We start from the raw sequence: 19,010 nt of genomic DNA, 5'->3' as shown, positions 1-19,010 counted from the left end.
CAGTGAAGCTGAAGTCTGAGGCGGTTGGACATTGGTTATGGGGAAATTGCCGTCTGCACACCCAGTGGGACATCATACCTCTCAAGTATTCTGGAGGTTTTTGAACAGCTTACTATGAGGATTGATGAAATAGGGCAGTGATGTTGTTCATCTGAACTTTGGAAATGTCTGTAAGGAGATCCCGCATGGCAGCTGATCTGGAAGGTTTGGTCACATGGGATTCACGGGGAGCTAGCGAGGTGGATTCACACCGGGATCGAGAACAAGAAGCAGAGGGTGATGATTGAAGATGGATTTAGCGAATGGAGGCCTGTGACGAGTGGGATGTGTGTGTCAGTGTCGAGACCTCATTAATTTGTTATTCATGCCATTGATTTGTATAAGAATGTACATGGCACGGTTAGCCAGTTTGATACTAATTTCGGGAGTCTAGCTGATATTGCAACAGGTTACAATGAATTTCCAAGACATCTTGGTTAGTTACGGAAATGGTCTGAGAAATGGTTAGTAGTTTTCAACTTGAACAAGTGAGAGTTGGTGCATTTGGACAGTCAGACCAGGGTGGGACTGGTATAGTGAATGAGAGGGCAAAGAGTGTTGTGGAACAAAAACAAAATTATCATTAATACGCAACACAGACTACAATTCAGGGACGTGTAGTCCTTTCTGAGCCAGACAGAATTATTTGAAAAAGTGAAATTAAAACAAACAGAAGAATCAGAACTGTCGATGTGGGTGCATTAATTTTGGTCAGGCGTTTGATCAGTTCCCCATTGTGGACTCATTCAGAAAGTCAGGAGGCATGGGACACAGGGAAACCTGGCTGCTTGGTTCACAATTGGCTTACTCACAGGAGGCAGATGATTAGAGTGAATTCTGGCCGGAAGGCAGCGGGCAGCCGTGTTCCACAAGGAGGGTCGAAATTTCGGTACAATTTACAACTATATTTGGAATCTGCAGTTACAGTGCTCCGAGAAATAGGACTGAGGGAAATAACCGATTTAATCTGATCACCCAGCAGCAGCTGGATAATTTGTAAAATTAGATTATGAAGACTCGCAGTCCTCTTTTATTGTCATTTCGTAATGCATGCATTAAGAAATGATACAATATTTCCTCCGGTGTGATATCACAAAACACCGGACAGACCAAGACATTATAACATATAGTTACAACAGTGCAACAATACCATAACTTGATGAGGAACAGTCCGCATCTCACGCAGACGGGAGAAGGAAGAAAACTCTCCCTGCCATGCCCCACCACAGTCAACTCTGAGTCTTCAGAAAACCTCGAGCTCCGATCAGCCCTCCGACACCGAGTACCGAGCACCATCTCTATCCGAACGATTCGACCTCAATCATCTTTATTAGAGGTGTACAAAATCATGAGAGGCATTGATCGTGTGGATATTCAGAGGCTTTTTTCCCAGGTCTGAAATTGCTAGCACGAGAGGGCACAGTTTTAAGGTGCTTGGACGCAGATTCAGAGAAGATGTCAGGGGTAAGACTTTTACGCAGAGAGTGGTGAGTGCGTGGAATGGGCTGCCGGTGGAGATGGTGGAGCCGGCAACGATAGGGTCTTTGAATAGTCTCCTGGATGACTATATGCAGCAGTAGAAAAATAGAGGGCTATGTGTAAAACCCAGGTAGTTCGAATGTAGGGACATGTTCAGCACAGCTTTATGGGCCGAAGGGCCTGTATTGTGCTGTATGTTTTCTATGTTTCTATGACCGCACCTTTCCGAGATTTAACAACTTTTCCATTTATTTGCACTTCTCAAAAATGTGTACAGTACAATTAAACCTCCCCCTGGAAGATCTAAATCAGCAATCCAGGCTGCCTTATATTTCCACACAACTACAGTGGAGAATCGGTTAATTACGCTTTAATTTAAATTTTGCACTCTTATTTAATTTAATACACACACACACACACACACACACACACACACACACACACACACACACACACACACACACACACACACACACACACACACACACACACTCACATCTATAAATTTACTTTTTTCGGCTATGATGAATTACATTGTACTGCTGCCGTAAAGATCACACGTTCCAGGACATTGCCGGTGATATTAAACCAGATTCTGAAATTGTCAGGGGAGACCCTCCCACCGGTCACGTGATCACACATTACCGCAGATGTGCAGCAGTTGCGGTTGTTACGGGCCTGCGGTTTCGCACTGTGGACTGTCACTTTAAGAGCGCCTGAGTGAGGCGGGACTATGACGTCAGTCACAAGTTTTCGCAGTTTGTGCAGATTAAAATAGAGACAGAGAGAGAGAGAGAAGAGAGAGAGAAGAGAGAGAGCGAGAGAACGCACAGGTACTTTCGCAGTCTGAGTAAGAGTTAGAACTAAGAACTGCCGGGGCAGGATTGCTCCAGATGAACGTGTCTCAAACTTCGTATAATCCATCGGAGTGGGTTCAGGAATGTCCTGTGGGACCACTCGAAGTTAACCCTTGCCTGGGTATATGATGTGGTCACCACTTGAAGACGACATTCCTGTGACAGGTCACTTTGGTGAGATATTTGAGTGGACTTTGGATCGATTCAACGGATAAGATCTTCGACGACGGCTCTTCCGTTTATCTGTGAAATTCGACGTGATCGCCTACTCTCTGCATTTGCCTGGGATTACAGATATCTCTCTCTCTCCCATTATTCACTTCGTGGACAACCGAATTTGCATATTTCACCCTCGTAAGACTCTAGCTTTGTTTCCAAGTTTGTTACCTTGGAAGCCACACACATATGTGCCTACGTAACACTGTTAACTTTTGTTTATCCTGCTTAAGTTAAGATATTATAAGTAGTTACTAATAAAGATAGTGGTTTTAACATCTAACCCGGACTCTATTTGTAATCTATTGCTGCTGGTTCGTCACACCGGTTTGTTTCCCAAGTCCCGCCCTCCGCTCTGCTTTACTGAGCCGAGGGAGGGATCGCTGACTGCGGGGTGAAGACATCAAGTTCACATCGGTGCGTATCGAGGCTGGTCCCAAGCGGGGAGGCCTGATGTTGGGCAGTCAGTGCCGTTAACTTCTCCGAATTGGCGGCCTCGCCCCGCTTCCTGGAGCAGAACCTGCCGGCGTCGGTCCGGGTTGTGAGACCTTCACAGAGAACCGTCCGAAATGAACCTCCGCTCAGTCCCTGTTGTTCTCGTCCTGACGGGCGGGGGAGGAATGAGGCGGTGATCCCGGGACTATACCCATCTTTCATCTTTCATTTTTCGCCCGTTCAGACAAGGCGGTGGCGTCCAGATTAGTCACCTCCTCCCACTGTGGGTGGGCATTTGTTTTTCAGCCCATTTTACCGTTATGACCTGCTGAAGTGCAGCCACTGTTTCCCGATGTATGACCCTATTTAAGGGAGATTTGAACCTCTTGCATTCATCTGTGCTTCTCAAAAAATTGTACACACACACACACACACACACACACGTCCTTATTGTGGTTCACAGTTTTTCTCTGTTATTATGTATTACTTAGTATTGCTGCCGTAAAGACAACACATTTTTATGACACGTGCCGGTGATATTGAACCTGATTCTAATATTGACATGAGAGACTCACCAATCCCGTTTACCGCGGAGCTGCAGCATCTGCAGGTTTGTGTCCGCTCCCCCACCACCGCTCTCCGCCCGCCACAGCGCTGGAGACGCGGAGCTCATACTGCGCATGCTCAGTCTCGATAGTCGGTGGTTTCCTTTCCGTTCAGCGTTGATGCGGATCGTCGGCGGGGAGCCGGGGGAAGATTGACTGTCTGCGGGGGAAGCTCCCATCGGTGAGTATTGAGGCCGGTCCCGAGCGGGAAATCTGACGATGGGTAGTGAGTATCGTTAACTCACACGGACAGGCGGTTTCGGTCCGGGTTGCTGGCCAAAACTTGCCGGGGTCGATCCTGGTTGTGGGACCTTCACACCGAGCCGCCGGAGATGAGCCTCCGCTCAGCCCCTGTTGCTCTAGTCCTGGGAGCGGGATGAGGCGGGATGCTGGAACTACTCCCATCTGGGGAGTTGTACCCGGGGATCTTTATGTCCATCACCCGGCCCGGTAGCGGATCTAAACTTCACCTGCAGCGATGCCTGGGGTCGACAATTGTTTTACATAGTGTCAGTACATGGGAAGCGGCCATTCGGCCTGTCGTGCTTTTGCAGACAGAGAAGATTAATGGCAGTAACTCCACGTTCGAGGCATTTCCCCACGTGTATGAGCAGTTTTATCTTTCACCCATTGAGACCAGTAGTGAGATCCAGATCAGTGACGTCATCTCTTTCTGTCTGGGCATTTTGTTCTTGATTCCATTCCCCTGTTACGACTTGCCGATATTTCCGGGTATGTGACCATATCAATGTGAGAATTAAGCGTATTCCATTTATGTGTGTGTGTGTATATATGTATTATCTGAATGGTGGCTGATTAGCAAAAGGGGAGGTGCAACGAGACCTGGGTATCATTATACACCAGTCATTGAAAGTGGACATGCAGGTACAGCAGGCGGTGAAAAAGGCGAATGGTATGCTGGCATTCATAGCAAGAGGATTCGAATAGTGGAGCAGGGAGGTACTACTGCAGTTGTACAAGGCCTTGGTGAGACCACACCTGGAGTATTGTGTGCAGTTTTGATCCCCTACTCTGAGGAAAGACTTCCTTGCCATAGAGGGAGTACAAAGAAGGTTCACCAGATTGATTCCTGGTATGGCAGGACTTTCATATGATGAAAGACTGGTTCGCCTAGTCTTATAGTCGTTGGAATTTAGAAGATCGAGGGGGTATCTTATTGAAACGTATAAAATCCTACAGGGATTGCACAGGCGAGATGCAGGAAGATTGTTCCCGATGTTGGGGAAGTCCAGAATGAGGGGACACAGTTTGAGGATAAAGGGGAAGCCTTTTAGGACCGAGATTAGGAAAAACTTCTTCAAACAGAGAGTGGTGAATCTGTGGAATTCTCTGCCATAGGAAACAGTTGAGGCCAGTTCATTGGCTATATTTAAGGGGGAGTTAGATATGGCCCTTGTGGCTAAAGGGATCAGGGGGTATGGAGGGAAGGTTTCTGAATTGGATGATCAGCCATGATCGTACTGAATGGCGGTGCAGGCTCGAAGGGCCGAATGGCCTACTCCTGCACTTATTTTCTATGTTTCTATATTTCTATGTGGGTTCCTCAATAGTGTGTACACTTTAGTGAAAACTCTCTACAGATGTTCCAGAGGAAAAGCTCGTTCTCTCTGATGTTTCCACACAATTAAAGTGGGGAATCGTTTATTATTGTCATGTACCGAGGTATAGTGAAAACCTGTCTTGCGAACCATCCATAGTAATCAATACATTACAACAGAACATTGAGGTGATGGAAGGTAAAATAATAACTGAATGTAACAAATCATTATGGTTACAGAGAAAGTGCGGTGCAGGTAGACATATGGTCCAAGGTCACATGGAGTTAGATAGTGAGGTCGACAGTCCATCTTATTAAGCTGTGTCCTATCATACTGGGAACATTCAATTTGATATCACAGCAAAATGGAGGCCACCATTGAGCCCAGTGGTATGTTTCTGTTTTCTTTTAATCTTCCACCGGATGGGTGGGGAGAGGTGAGAATGTCCAGGTTTGTGGAGAACTTTGATTCTGTTTCCTGTTTTGCTGAGGCAACGGGGAATATAGAGACAGTTCATGGGGGGTGGGGGCGGCCTGTTTCTATGCTGTGCTCAGCTGTGTCCACAGTTCTCTGATGTTTCAACTTCTCATGGGCAGAGCAGCAGCTGTATGAAGGCGGGAAGTATCCAGATCGGATACTTTCCATGACTCATTGATAAAGTTTGGTCAGGGGCAAACGGTATATGCCAAATTTCTTATTGTTTGTTCTAGCTGTGTCATTTTAGGATACCTCACTGATCAGTATCAGCAAACTTTCTTCTGACCTATGTCATCGTTGTAAAGTGCTCTCTTTCACCTTTTACTTCATTTAATTTTCCAGGATTCGTTGTTGTTTTATTATTTTTTTATTTTTTTGTGTGTTTTTGTTGTTGTTTTTTTTTCCTTTGTTAATAAGAACTACCAGAGGTCTAATTGAATACAGCACGAGGCAGGGTAAAAGCAGGCATTACAATTTTAGTTTCCCCGTTACAAAATGGCTGCAGTGTTAATCTTTGTAATAATGAAACTCACAGCATCTGATGTTGAGTTTGTTGTTTCCTTTCTCGGTTATTTTCGGTGAGCCACTTCCTCCGTTTCCAGGGTAACGGCCTGTCAGATCTGCAGCAAGTGTTGTACTTTTTATCGCTCTGTGGTCACCGCCTCTCAGCGTAGAGACAGTGGCCTCAGGAGCAAATGTAACAGAGTGACAGTGGGAGGAAAGGATGCTGTGAGCATTGACTGTATGGGATGTATTACACCAGGGTCAGGATGAACTGAGAACTAACAAATGGGTTGGGGTGGGGTGGCATTTACTGTTTAGGGTGTTGTTGATATTTTACAATCAGTTACTATCTGTGCATTAAAACGAGGAGGGAGAGAATACTACAGTTGCAGGAAATTCAAAGTAAGGAGGAGAAAATACTGGAAACGCTCAGCAGATAGGCAGCATCTCGAACAGTCTCAGTTCTGAAACTGGGTCTTCCACCATTTGTCCTTTCAGAGATGTAGTCTGATGAACTGAGTTCCCAGCATTTTCTACTTTATAATTTTACATTTTGTTCCTGCTACACTGCAGGAAACATGGCAGCCAGCTGTACTGGGCGAGATCCCACGCAGCAAGAAGATTGAACTGGGATTAGCTGAGACACTGCCGCATATTACCGGCAGCAAAGAGCCCTGGGAGAGTTGGTGCTTGAGATACAATCTTGGGATGGGGGCTCCAGGAATATGGAACTGGTAGTGTTTGGGCTTCGGTCTACGTTGGTGCTTTTACAGATGTGGCTGGATGTTCCTCCTTCCGCAGTGAAGCAGACGTCTCCAGGGGCTGGATATTGGTAGCGTGAGTCTGTCAGTGTGAGATGTGGAAACACCCAATGTGATATGTGGAAAAGATGTGTGAGGCTCTGGGTGTGGGCTGTGACCCTCTGAGGTTGGATCCTGGGATACCACACGTTTTCACCCAGATAAAATGAATCAGGGGATCAGGTTGTCCGGGTTTTTGAGATGTTGAGCGAGTATTTCTGTTCTGTGCTCAGATGTTTGGTTCTGAGGTTCTGAAGTTCTGAAGCAAAGCAGAGAATGAGTTCCCATTCCATCCCTCGCAGGGAGAGGCTGTGATTAATACGCTATTTTGTGTTTGCCCCAGTAGAAATAGACCGGGGTTTCAGAATTCAATTCACTTTTGGAAATTCCCCCTCACTGTCACCTGTCTATCTGCCAGTGGGAGTCAAAGGGAAACTCAAGATGCTGAAGATAGAACAGAACATGGAACAGTACATCACAGGAACAGGCACATCGGCCACAATGGTGTGCCAAACCAGATAAAAAGTAAGTCAACCCCCCCCCCCAAAAAAAAAATGACACCTACGTACACAATGTCCATATCCTCTCAATCTTCCTCACACCCATGTGCCTACCTAAACATCTCTTAATAGCTTCCAATGTGTTGGCTTCCACCACCATAACAGACAGCGCATTCCAGGCATCCACACCTCTCTGAGTAGAAAAACTTACCCTCACATTTCCTTTGCAACTACTCCCTCACACCTTCATTGCATGTCCTCTGGTATTAGACATTTCTAAACAGTGAAACAATACTCCCCGTCTACTCTATCTATGTCTTTCATAATCTTATAAACCTCCATCCGATCTTCCCTCAGTCCCTACCACTCCATGGAGAACAACCCAAGATTTTCCACTAAAAACTGGATGATGTTTGAATCCATTCTGATGAAAGGTTAGGAAACCGAATTGCTAACTTTTTTCCTCTCCCCACAGCTGTTCCTTACCTGCTGAGCATTTCAGTGATTCCAGTTTATCTGTATTACATTCACCCTGGAACATTTTGTGAGAGTTGACAGAAGAGTAAAGAAAGCACTGCTTTTCCCAGTACATTATCCTGGTACCAATTGTCCTGTTTTCCCCGGAAATGTATTCAGTACAGCTGTTGATAACAAGGTTCACAAGAATAATCTGAAGAATAAGCATTATGCATGTGGAGCATTTGATGGACCTGGGCCTGTGTTTAGTGGGGTTCAGAGGGATGGTGGTTGGGGTTTGGTGTGGGGGGGGGTGGAAGTTAGGGCGGGGGTGATTATTTACAACAACTGAATAACAGCAAGTCTGGATGCAGTGGGAATGGAGAGGGTGTCTTGATTAGACGGAGAGTCTGGGATCTGAGAGTGCTGCCTCAGAATAAAGAAGCTTCACTTTAAAACTGAGGTGAGAGCAATTACTTCAGCCAAATGTTGGTTCATCTGTGGAATTTGATGTCACAGAGGGTGGTGGAGGCTATCGTTGGGTATATTCATGTTCTGGATTGCTAAATGGGTTGAGTATTATAGCAGGGAAGCAACAATACAGTGTTGGAAAAATAATCCTTCATGATTGATTATGGAGCAGACTAGAATGACCATTTTACCTAATTCTGCTATGTATTATGACTTGTATCTTATACCATGACTGAATGATGACCTATCAAAAAAAAAAAGAGAAAATCTGCAGTTTCTGGAAATCCGAGTAATGGATGGCATGTTATCACCATTACACAGACCTGACTGTTACAAGGGCAGGATTGGTGTTTGATGCTCCAGGTTTTAGTTGTTTCATAATACATATGGGGGTGGGGGGTGAATGGGGGGGAATTCTCTGTACTAATTAGGGATGGTATCACAGCGACATACACAGAGGACATCAATGTGGGTGAAAGTCAGAAACGGAAAGGGGGCTATCATTCTGGGAGTATTCTATAGGCCTCCCCCAAAGCCACAGGGATAATGAGAGCAGATAACTTGGCAGCGTTGGGAAAGGTGCAAAAGCAACAAGGTTGTTATCATTGTTGACCTCAACTTTCCTGATGTTGATTCCACCTCCTCGCTCCAAAGTGTGTCAATGGGGCAGAATGTGTTGTGTGTCCAGGAAGGATTCTTGACACAGTATGTGGATGGGCTCACTCGAGGAGTTACCGTACTGTATCTAGTATGAGGCAATGATGCTGGTCAGGTGACTGATGTCACAATGGGTGACCCTTTTGAGACAGTGACCACAACACCCCAACTTTTATCATGGTCATGGACAAGGATAGTAGCAGACCCTACGAGACAGTATTTAATTAGTGGATGGATAGTTACAATGGTATTCGGAGCAACTTTGGGGTGTAAATTGGGAAAACATTTTCAAGGGGAAATACACAATGGAAATGTGAAGGTTGTTTCAGGAACACTTATATACGGTTCCACCCACAGTGAAAGAATGTTTATATATACAAACTGTGGTCACAAGAGATGAGAACATTTAAGCAAGAGGGAAAAGGAAGCATTATTTAGGTTTAGGAAGCAACATCCAAGCAAGCCTCTAGGAAATTATAAGGTAGCCTGGAAGGAGCTTAAGTAATGACTTAGAGGTCGAAGGAACTTGAGGTGTCCTTGAGAAGCAGGATGAAGGAAAGCCCAAGGCGTTCTACATGTGGGAAAAGAAGAGGAGGATGAATAGATTGAGGGTAGGACTACACAGGAGCAAGGGAGGAAATGTGCCTGGAGGATGCGGTGATGCGGTGCTTAATGAATGCTTTGCTTCAGAGTTACCAATGAGATAGACAGTGATTGTGACGATAGCAGTTGGGATGTGTAGATGGAGTGAAGAGGCCAAGAGTGAAATGGGCCCAACACAGGAAATTGGGACCAACTCTGTGGGCACTGTGGTCAGCATTGTCTCATTGTGCTGAAGGGTCTGTGTCTGTGCTCTGTTGCTCTCTGACTCTGTCAATAGGATTCGCCAGATATCACTGGACTGACGTACAGACATGGTGTAGGAGTTGATGTTAACAGGGAATGTTTGTTCCCTAAGCAAACTGCTGCTCTGATACACAGGGTGGCGATACGGTCACATTTTGCAAAGAATCGTACTCTTTCTGACTCACTGTCTGCTTGTTGTATGTAATTCAGGGCATCACCAACAGCTGGAGCTGTCCTGCACCGCGACCAAAGTGTAAACAAGACGACGACAATCGTCAGTCAGAATCAGAATGGCTACAGGTACGTTCACTGGGATCTTTATCATTAAACTTCTGTCCTGTAGCTGCACTTCGAAGGTTCAATCGTTAGGCATTAATATCGAAATAGTAAAATGGATTCAGCAGTGGCTGGATGGGAGATGCCAGAGAGTGGTGGTGGATAACTGTGTGTCAGATTGGAGGACGGTGTGTAGCGGTGTGTCTCAGGGATTGGTAGTGGGTCAAGTGTTGTTTGTCATATATATTAATGGTCTAGATGATGGGGTGGTAAATTGGATTAGTAAGTATGCAAATAATACTAAGATAGGTGGCATTGTGGATAATGAAGTAGATTTTCAAAGCTTGCAGAGAGACTTAGGCCAGTTATAAGACTGGGCTGAAAGATGGCAGATGGAGTTTAATCCTGAAAAATGTGAGGTGCTACATTTTGGTAGGACTAATCAAAATAGGACATACATGGTAAATGGTAGGACATTGCAGAATACAGTAGAACAGAGTGATCTAGGAATAATAGTGCATAGTTCCCTGAAGGTGGAATCTCATGTGGATAGGGTGGTGAAGAAGGCTTTTGGTTTGCTGGCCTTTATTAATCAGAGCATTGAGTATAGGAGTTTGGATGTAACGTTGAAATTGTATAAGGCATTGGTAAGGCCAAATTTGGAGTATCGTGCACAGTTCTGGTCACCAAATTATAGGAAAGATGTCAATAAAGTTCAGAGAGTATAGAGGAGATTTACTAAAATGTTGCCTGGGTTTCATCTCCTAAGTTACAGAGAAAGGTTGAACAAGTTAGGTCTTTAGTCTTTGGAGCATAGGAGGTTGAGGGAGGACTTGATAGAGGTGTTTACAATTATGAGGGGGATTTATAGAGTTGATGTGGATAGGCTTTTTCCATTGAGAATGGAGGAGATTCAAACAAGAGGACATGAGTTGAGAGTTAAAGGGCAAAAGTTTAGGGGTAACATGAGGGGGAACTTCTTTACTCAGAGTGTGGTAGCTGTGTGGAACGAGCTTCCAGCAGAAGTGGTTGAGGTAGGTTCGATGTTGTCGTTTAAAACAAATTGGATAGATATACGGACAGGAAAGGAATGGAGGGTTATGGGCTGAGTGCAGGTTGGTGGGACTAGGTGAGAGTAAGAGTTCGGCATGGACTAGAAGGGCCGAGATGGCCTGTTTCCGTGCTGTAATTGTTATATGGTTACTAGTTCAGATGAAGAAACTTACACAGGTGCTAACAGGGCAGAGAAAAGTGTCATTGATCCCACTGGTAAAGCAGCTTTGTGTAATCGATCAGTCCAACAGTCCCAGTGCAGGGACCTGACACCAGTAATGGTCGAATGACTTCGTTCACCAGGCAAAGCTCCACCTGAGTGAAAGGAGCCGGAGACCCTGAATCAGTAGGTTGAGAGTGAAACACAAACGGGAATGTGACAACGGTATTGTTTGTTACGTAAAAGTCCAGGTTCAGGGTTTGCTGCACACCAGGGCCTGTTTAGAGGTGAAAGAGATCTCCAAATTTCATTTATAAAATTCAGAGGCAGGTGATAAGAGCATTTCCGGGATTTCAGATATTATGTGATAATTCAACATTTCAGGTTTTGGCAGGGCAGCTATCAACTCCCCCCTCGATGCGCAAAGTAGATGAGGGAAATTTTCCAAACTCTGTTTTCTGTAGCCGAGCCGAGAACATTGCCAGCCTTGGAAATGGCTGAGGATCAGGAGACACTTCATTTTAGATAAACTTGTGGTCTGGTTTGGTGTATCACTGTCTGGTATGGAGGGGCTACTGCACAGGACCGAAAGAAGCTGCAGGAAGTTGTAAATCTGGTCAGCTCCATCTTGGGTATGAATCTACAAAGTACCCAGGACATCTTCAGGGAGCAGTGTCTTAGAAAGGCAGCGTCCATTATGCAGGACCTTCAGCACCCAGGGCATGCCATTTTCTCACCGTTACCATCAGAAAGCAGGTACAGAAGCTTGAAGGCACACACTCAGCGATTCAGGAACAGCTTCTTCCCCTCTACCATCCGATTCCTAAATGGACATTAAATCTCTGGACACTACCTTAGATTTTTTTAATATACAGTCTTTCTGTTTTTGCAAGTTTTTAAAAAATCTATTTAATATTCGTAATTGGTTTACTTGTTTATTTTTTTTATTCAGTATTATTTTTTTCCTTGCTAGATTATGTATTGCATTGAGCTGCTGCTGCTAAATTAACAAATTTCACGTCACATGCCGGTCATAATAAACCTGATTCTGATTTTGTTTCAATATCCCAATCCATGTCTGGTCTGTGGCCAAATGGTGAAAGTGAGTTCTCAATATTTCCCTCTTGAGATGATCTGCTACCTGAATTTAAATTCCCAGTATCTCTGATGGGAGACCCGGTATAACCAGTGACCAACTGTCTCTGTCTCCGGTGGGCATTGTGATTGTGCTCAACTCTGTGATTCCAGGTGGAATAAAACAGAGATTACAGCCTGGAAACGAATCCTTTTATTTGTGTTTACAGCCTCCTCTGACTGCGTGCAATTTATACTCATCACCCGCCACGTGAAAAAATGCCCCTTCAGTCCCTTTTAAATTTCTGCCCTCGAGTCTCAGACTCCCCTAACCTGGGAAACATATTATGACTATCCACCCTATCTGCACCCCTGATTACTTTATGTACGTGTGTAAGGTCACCCTTCAAGCTCCCCTGATCCAGGGCAAACTGTCCCAGCCGAAACATATAACACAAAAACCAAGCAGCTCCATCCAGTAACATACTTGACAATCTCCTCGACAGTCTTTCCAGCTGAATCACATCCATCCTATAGATCAGCAACCGCAAATGAACGCAAAGCTCTCTCGGTGAGACTTTAAGTTTAGCTACGAGAACTGCACGCCAAGACGCTCCCTTTGCCAATGACTTGTATAGTTGTTACATGACAATCATCCTCCAGGTGACGGGATGGGACCCAGGGGACCAGGCATCAAGGCAATGGTCAGTCTGTGACCCAGGGGACAAGACAATGTAAGACAAAGCAAACGGAGAACGTGTGATCTAGAGGATCGGACCATGAGTAATCCAGTGGATTGTTTGTGAGTGACACAGGTGACTGGACAGTTTGTGACCCAGGGAGATTTATGTTTATGAAAGATAATCCCAGTGATAATTCCCCGTATCACCTGATGCTGTTCCATTAATAACCGCTGGTTATCAGTGTGTTCAACTAATGCGTAGTCGGCGATCAGTATTACTGTGTCTATCCAGTTTTTTCCTGGGAGTGGATGTGTCCAGACACCGGCTTATTGTGATGATCACCTAGCAGGAAGTGTGGTTCTCATTCACTAGCACAGTCCCACTCCAAATCTGGTCAGCCGGAGTCTCGGCTCCATTGCAGACACCCATTGTGAATCCTTGCTCGAGTATAAATCACTCTAAACCTGCTATTCATCATTTACTTCAGGTGGGAAATTAAATCGGGTGCGGAAAGTACTCAAGAGGTTTTTACCAGGCAACTCATTGAGGGAAGATGATCGGGACACGGGAAGCAAGGTACCAAAGCAGGGTCAGATTCAGAGCAATGTCCCAATGGAATGCGGTCCGGCCGCAGCGGAAGTGGAGCAAATTCAGCCCAGAGACAGTGACGTCAGAGACACTGAGCAGAACCCTGGAACCAGTACAAGTGAGGCGACTGTCTGTCAGCCCAGAGACAGTGACGTCAGAGACACTGAGCAGAACCCTGGAACCAGTACAAGTGAGGCGACTGTCTGTCAGCCCAGAGACAGTGACGTCAGAGACACTGATCAGGACCCTGGAACTGGTACAAGTGAGGCGACTGTCTGTCAGCTCAGAAGCTCATTAAACACGGAATTGTCAAGTCCCCAACAGGGAGTGGGTGAGTGAAATATGAGGGTAATGTTTTCGCAGAATGTGGCAGGGAGGAGGGTAAATGTGATTCCTTGTTGGAGGGTTGGTCAGAGAGGGGAAATGTGTGGATGTGGTACATGTGGTGTAGTGGGGCACCCGTTACCGCACTACAGGAAATGTACTACCTGTTCTGATGATATCCAGGATGTGTATCAGAGGAAACGCAGCTATCCGGATAAGAGAGTATTTCCAGGATAACAGTTGTGGGAAATGTATTCGCCAGGATGGAGAGAGTATCTCTGGGAAGCGACTATCATTGGCAGTCCCAACATTTATTGCCAATCTTAAACCGCGATGGGTGAGTGGGTGGGACGGTGGGAGAAACAGGTTTCTAGTAAATGTGGTCCTTCTGGTAACGTCATGTCTAGCGCATTGATGGTTCGGTTTTAGTCCAGTGTCAGAGATTAGGATAAAATCCATGTTTCCAGATGAAGGCAGGTGAACACTGAGGTTGTTGACATGACTGGTTTGTTGGGTTGGGTGAGAGCGGTGGAGACAGGTGATATTTGAGTTTGTGACTACATTCACTTTTTATATTTGCAGAGCCAGAGTTTACAATCTCTGACCTCCTGGCAGAGGGGGAGGAATATCGACTGTACCAGCTGACAAAGTTCTACAGAGACAGACTTAAACAAGCGATTGAAGAAAAGGTTGAGAGACTCGGTTGGATGTTGACAAAGGAGGGACATTTCAGTAGAGAAGAAAATGAGGTGAGTGTATTTAGTCTATTGTCACCGAACTGCTGGTATCAGAGGGAATATTGATTAATATTCATCTCCTGCACGTTCTAGGAGTTCTACGTGGCAATGGAGATGTTGATCTCTGATGGTCTCCAGCAGATCTGGTTTCAGCTGTTAAGGTGGGGAGCACTGGGAACTACAGGTTCAGTGTCACCTTTTCCTCTCACACCTGCTGTATTTATCAGTGTGATACACGAGCAGTGGCTGCATATCTGGGCTGTTGAACAGACATTCAGTCTAAAACTAATTTCACGTCTTATCGGGACCGTCAGTCAAATTCACCTCAGCTCATTAATCCAGGATGAATATTAAACTGTCAGATTGTAAATTGGGCCAACTGACTTCACTGTGGTACTTGAGGGAGGGAAACCTACTAACCACAGCTGGTCTAGTCTCCGTCTGAGTTCCTGAACAATGAGTGGCTGACATGTCATCGTCATAGGAAAATACAGCACAGAAACAGGCTCTTTGGCCCATCTATTCCATGCTGGTCTACTGAAACTGCCTATTGTCACGTACCCCATGACAGGGATAAAGAAACCAACAGAAATGGAAACCACTTTGGAGTCTCGTATTGCTATACACTAATAATATTTATTAGTTACTACGCAATACAGTAATATCAAAGTAAATAAATCACACAGGTTAGCAATGATTATATATTAAAGTAAGTGTGGAATATATATGTATGAAAAACCAAGTTTCTTTAAGTCTAGGGGTAAAAAGATACGGTCTTACGATGTTGAGTAAAGTTCAGTTCAGTTCGTGGTATTTAGTTGAGTAGTGATGGGGAGAGAGAGAGAGAGACAGAGTTGAGTCTTCAGGTGAGCTGATGCAGTCGATCTTCTCGTCGTCGTCCGAAATGCTTCACAAGTCACCGACTGTGACTTTAACCAGGGGGACCGGTCTTCTGTGGTGGAGCTATCACCCAGGCGAGGGTGGACACAGAGACAGCTCCCCACCAGTCAACCCCTTTTCCTTCAAACTGGAATAGCAATTTGGATCAATCCGCCTGATCAATCCTCCAAATCCCACTTTCTCTGCGGGCACAGCAACGCTCATTCAGTGTCCAGATCATGTGTCTGAGGTCTGTATCATCTGATCTCCCATTTATTTCACCAGGCTGAGCATCACCTGTCATTCAAAGAGTCCCCACCCTCCTCTGCAGTGCCTTGTCAAATGCTGGGCTAAAGTCCATTCAGACAACACCCACTTCCTTCCATTCATCAACTTTCCCGGTAACTTCCTGGTTCAACATTCAGATTGGTTAGACAGGAACCACCACGCACAAAGCTGATATCGCATGACATCAAAAATCAATAGGTTGTCCTGAAAGGGCATATATTTGGTAAGCTATTTTACATTATTAGCTAGCCTACCTTCATATTTCATATTCTCTCTACTTACGGCTTTTCGTTGCTTTCTGCTGGTTAGTAAAAGCCTCCCAGTCCTTCTGTTTTCCATTATGTTTTGCTATACTCTATACCCTCTCCTTTGCTTTTCTGCTGCATTGACTTCCTCGTCAGCCACGGTTGATCATCCTGCCTTTGGAATAATTCTTCATATTTGGGATTATCTACCTCTACCTGTGCCTTCTGAATCACTCCCAGAATCTTCATCTATTCCTAGTCATAGTCATAGTCATAGTCATACTTTATTCCTGCTTGGTTGTTGCCTCTTCCAATTTATTTTTGCCCAGCTCCTCTCTCATTTCTCTGTAATTCATTTATTCCAGTGTAAACTGATACATCTAACTTTTACCTTCTCCCTCTCAAACTGCAGTGTCAGTTCTGCTATTTTATGATCGCTGCCTCTTAGGGGTTTATTTACCTTAAGCTTCCCAATCAAATCTGGTGCAATACACAACACTGAATCCAGATTTGCCTTTCCTATAGTGGACTCAACCATAGGCTTCTCTCAAAAGCCATCTCATAGGCATTCTATAAATTCCCTCACTTGGGATTCAACACCGACCTGATTTTCCAAAGCTACCTGCATATTGAAATTCCCCATGACTATTTTAACATTGAAATCTTTACATGCCTCTTCTCTCTCCCACTGGAATGTGTATCCCACATCCTGGTTACTGTTCCATCAGGGTCATTTTCTTTCCTACACAGTATCTTAACAACTACACCGTCCAATCTGCTATCACTTCTTTAGAAGCACATTTCATTTTTTATGACAACAGAGTCAACCCAACCCTTTCACCCACCTGCCTCTCCTTTCGATTAAATATTTATCCTTGGATGTGAGCACCCAAATATGATCTTTCAGCCACGATTCAGTGATGCCCACCATCCATTTTTTGCTCCCTCGCTCTCCCTCTCTTCCGTTCTTGTTGTCACATCTTTTTGATGTAATGTTACACATTGATGGATAAGTAAATTAATCACGTTGAATATACTGCAGGGTGTCAGTAGATCCTTATTCTTTCACAATATTGATTTAGAAGTTCCCTCAGCTAGAGTTTCTTTGTTAACGACTGAACCCAGGGAGGATCAGGCAACAGCCCAGTGACTGCATCATTTCTGAAGCTACTGGGACGATGAACAGATATTTTCCTGCACATTCTCCATGTCTGTCTGTATGTCTGCTTCACAGTAAATTTATTACTTTCCTTTTCTAGAAAGTCACTGAACTGACAGAGAAGGGAAACCGGACAGAGAGTTCCAGACTCTTCCTCAGTTTGGTGATGGGTAAAGGCTCCCGGGCCCGGAGGGCGATGTGGGAATCCTTTGTGACGTGGAGGACTGAGTTACCGAAGTTGGACAGAATACTGAGGGAAATACAGGAGCTCGGTACGTTAAAAACATGCACTGAACACAAAGGCACATTGAAATAAACATTTTAGTTATTTTAATTATTTTAGCTCTGTTTCCATGGATTCTTTTTATATTTAAACAGGTCCTGATCCACAGGAATACATGAACATCGCCCAAGGGTTATCTGAATTACCCACTCAACTGATAGGTGAGTGATGAAATGCTCAGTTCAAACCACATCTCAAGTGTTAGTCTGTGACTTGGCAAAACCTGGGAATCAAAATTCACCATTAGCCATTCGCTGATCTCTGGATTGAAGTAACAATTCAAAGTATTTCTCTTTGCAGCCTGAATATTCTACATTTTATTTTTCCATTAATCCATCTGTTGGTTCTGCTGAAGCCTTCACTCCAGGTCCTAACGCTCTGGGAATGCCCACACACCCCAGGCAGGCTCCTGATACACTGCACGACCCAGTCCAGGTGACTCTTCTATCTTCAGACCTTTCATCTTCCAAGCCCCTTTTCCTTTGTAATAGCACAACACACAATTCTGTTCACTGGTGTTCATTACTTTTTGTAATTCCGCTAGTGACTTCTATAGAGTTTGTCTGGTATTTCCTTTTCACCCGTTACTGCAGCTACAACATCATTTTTCAGCGGTCCAATATCGAACCTCTCCTGTTTTTTTACTCTTTATATATCTGGGAAAGTTTAAAAAAAATACTTTGGTATCCTTTCTTATATTATTGACCATATGCTTGCATTTGCTGTACATTCATGTATATCTAACATAGTTGCCTTCAACATGACTCAGGTAGTAAATTCCAGGTACCAGAACTCTATGAAAAAAAAACACTCACAATTGCTGTAAATTTCCCACATCTCATCTTAACCAAATGCCCTCTGATATTAGACACCAGTCTTATGTAAAAAAATAACAAACAAAATACAGGCTGTCGACCCAAATCTTATCTCTCAAACTTGTGTACCTCTGTCAGATCTCTATTCTAACTCCAGAGTAAACAAACCAAGTTTATCAAACCTCCACTTGTAGCACATGCCACCGAATCCAGGCAACACCCTGATAAACCTGTTCTGCACCCTCTCCAATCCTTCTAAAAGCTGGACAATCAGAAGTGAATACAATACTCCAGATGCACCCTAAATTCATAAGACTTAGGAGCAGAATTAAGCCAATCGGCTCAGTGATTTTGCTACGCAAATCCTCTCAACCCCATTATCCCGCCTTCTGTAAATGTTGACGCTCTTCCTAATCAGGAACATATCAACCTGCATTTTAACTGTATCCAATGACGTGTCTTCCTCAGCAGTCTATGACAATAATTTCACAGATTCACCGCCCGCCAGCTAAGATGTTTCTCCCAGTGTGCATCCCCGCCAGCGA

General features: G+C 44.6%; 1 protein-coding gene across 1 annotated transcript in view; it reads left to right on the top strand.

The window, feature by feature from the left end:
• The first annotated feature begins 2,330 nt into the window (after positions 1–2,330).
• Positions 2,331–19,010, top strand: part of LOC140208307 (NACHT, LRR and PYD domains-containing protein 3-like) — a 78,375-nt gene continuing 61,695 nt past the window's right edge. Inside the window, exons 1-6 of the mRNA XM_072276896.1 lie at positions 2,331–3,812; positions 10,112–10,201; positions 13,635–14,066; positions 14,642–14,808; positions 17,468–17,639; positions 17,746–17,811. Coding sequence (XP_072132997.1) covers positions 10,192–10,201; positions 13,635–14,066; positions 14,642–14,808; positions 17,468–17,639; positions 17,746–17,811 — 847 coding nt within the window. The 5' untranslated portion in view covers positions 2,331–3,812; positions 10,112–10,191. The remainder of the gene's footprint in view (positions 3,813–10,111; positions 10,202–13,634; positions 14,067–14,641; positions 14,809–17,467; positions 17,640–17,745; positions 17,812–19,010) is intronic.

This window comes from Mobula birostris, chromosome 13 (assembly GCF_030028105.1).
Source record: "Mobula birostris isolate sMobBir1 chromosome 13, sMobBir1.hap1, whole genome shotgun sequence".
Classification (NCBI taxonomy): domain Eukaryota; kingdom Metazoa; phylum Chordata; class Chondrichthyes; order Myliobatiformes; family Myliobatidae; genus Mobula; species Mobula birostris.
The sequence above is the reverse complement of the archived record's forward strand: the minus strand, read 5'-3'. Positions and strand labels throughout refer to the sequence as shown.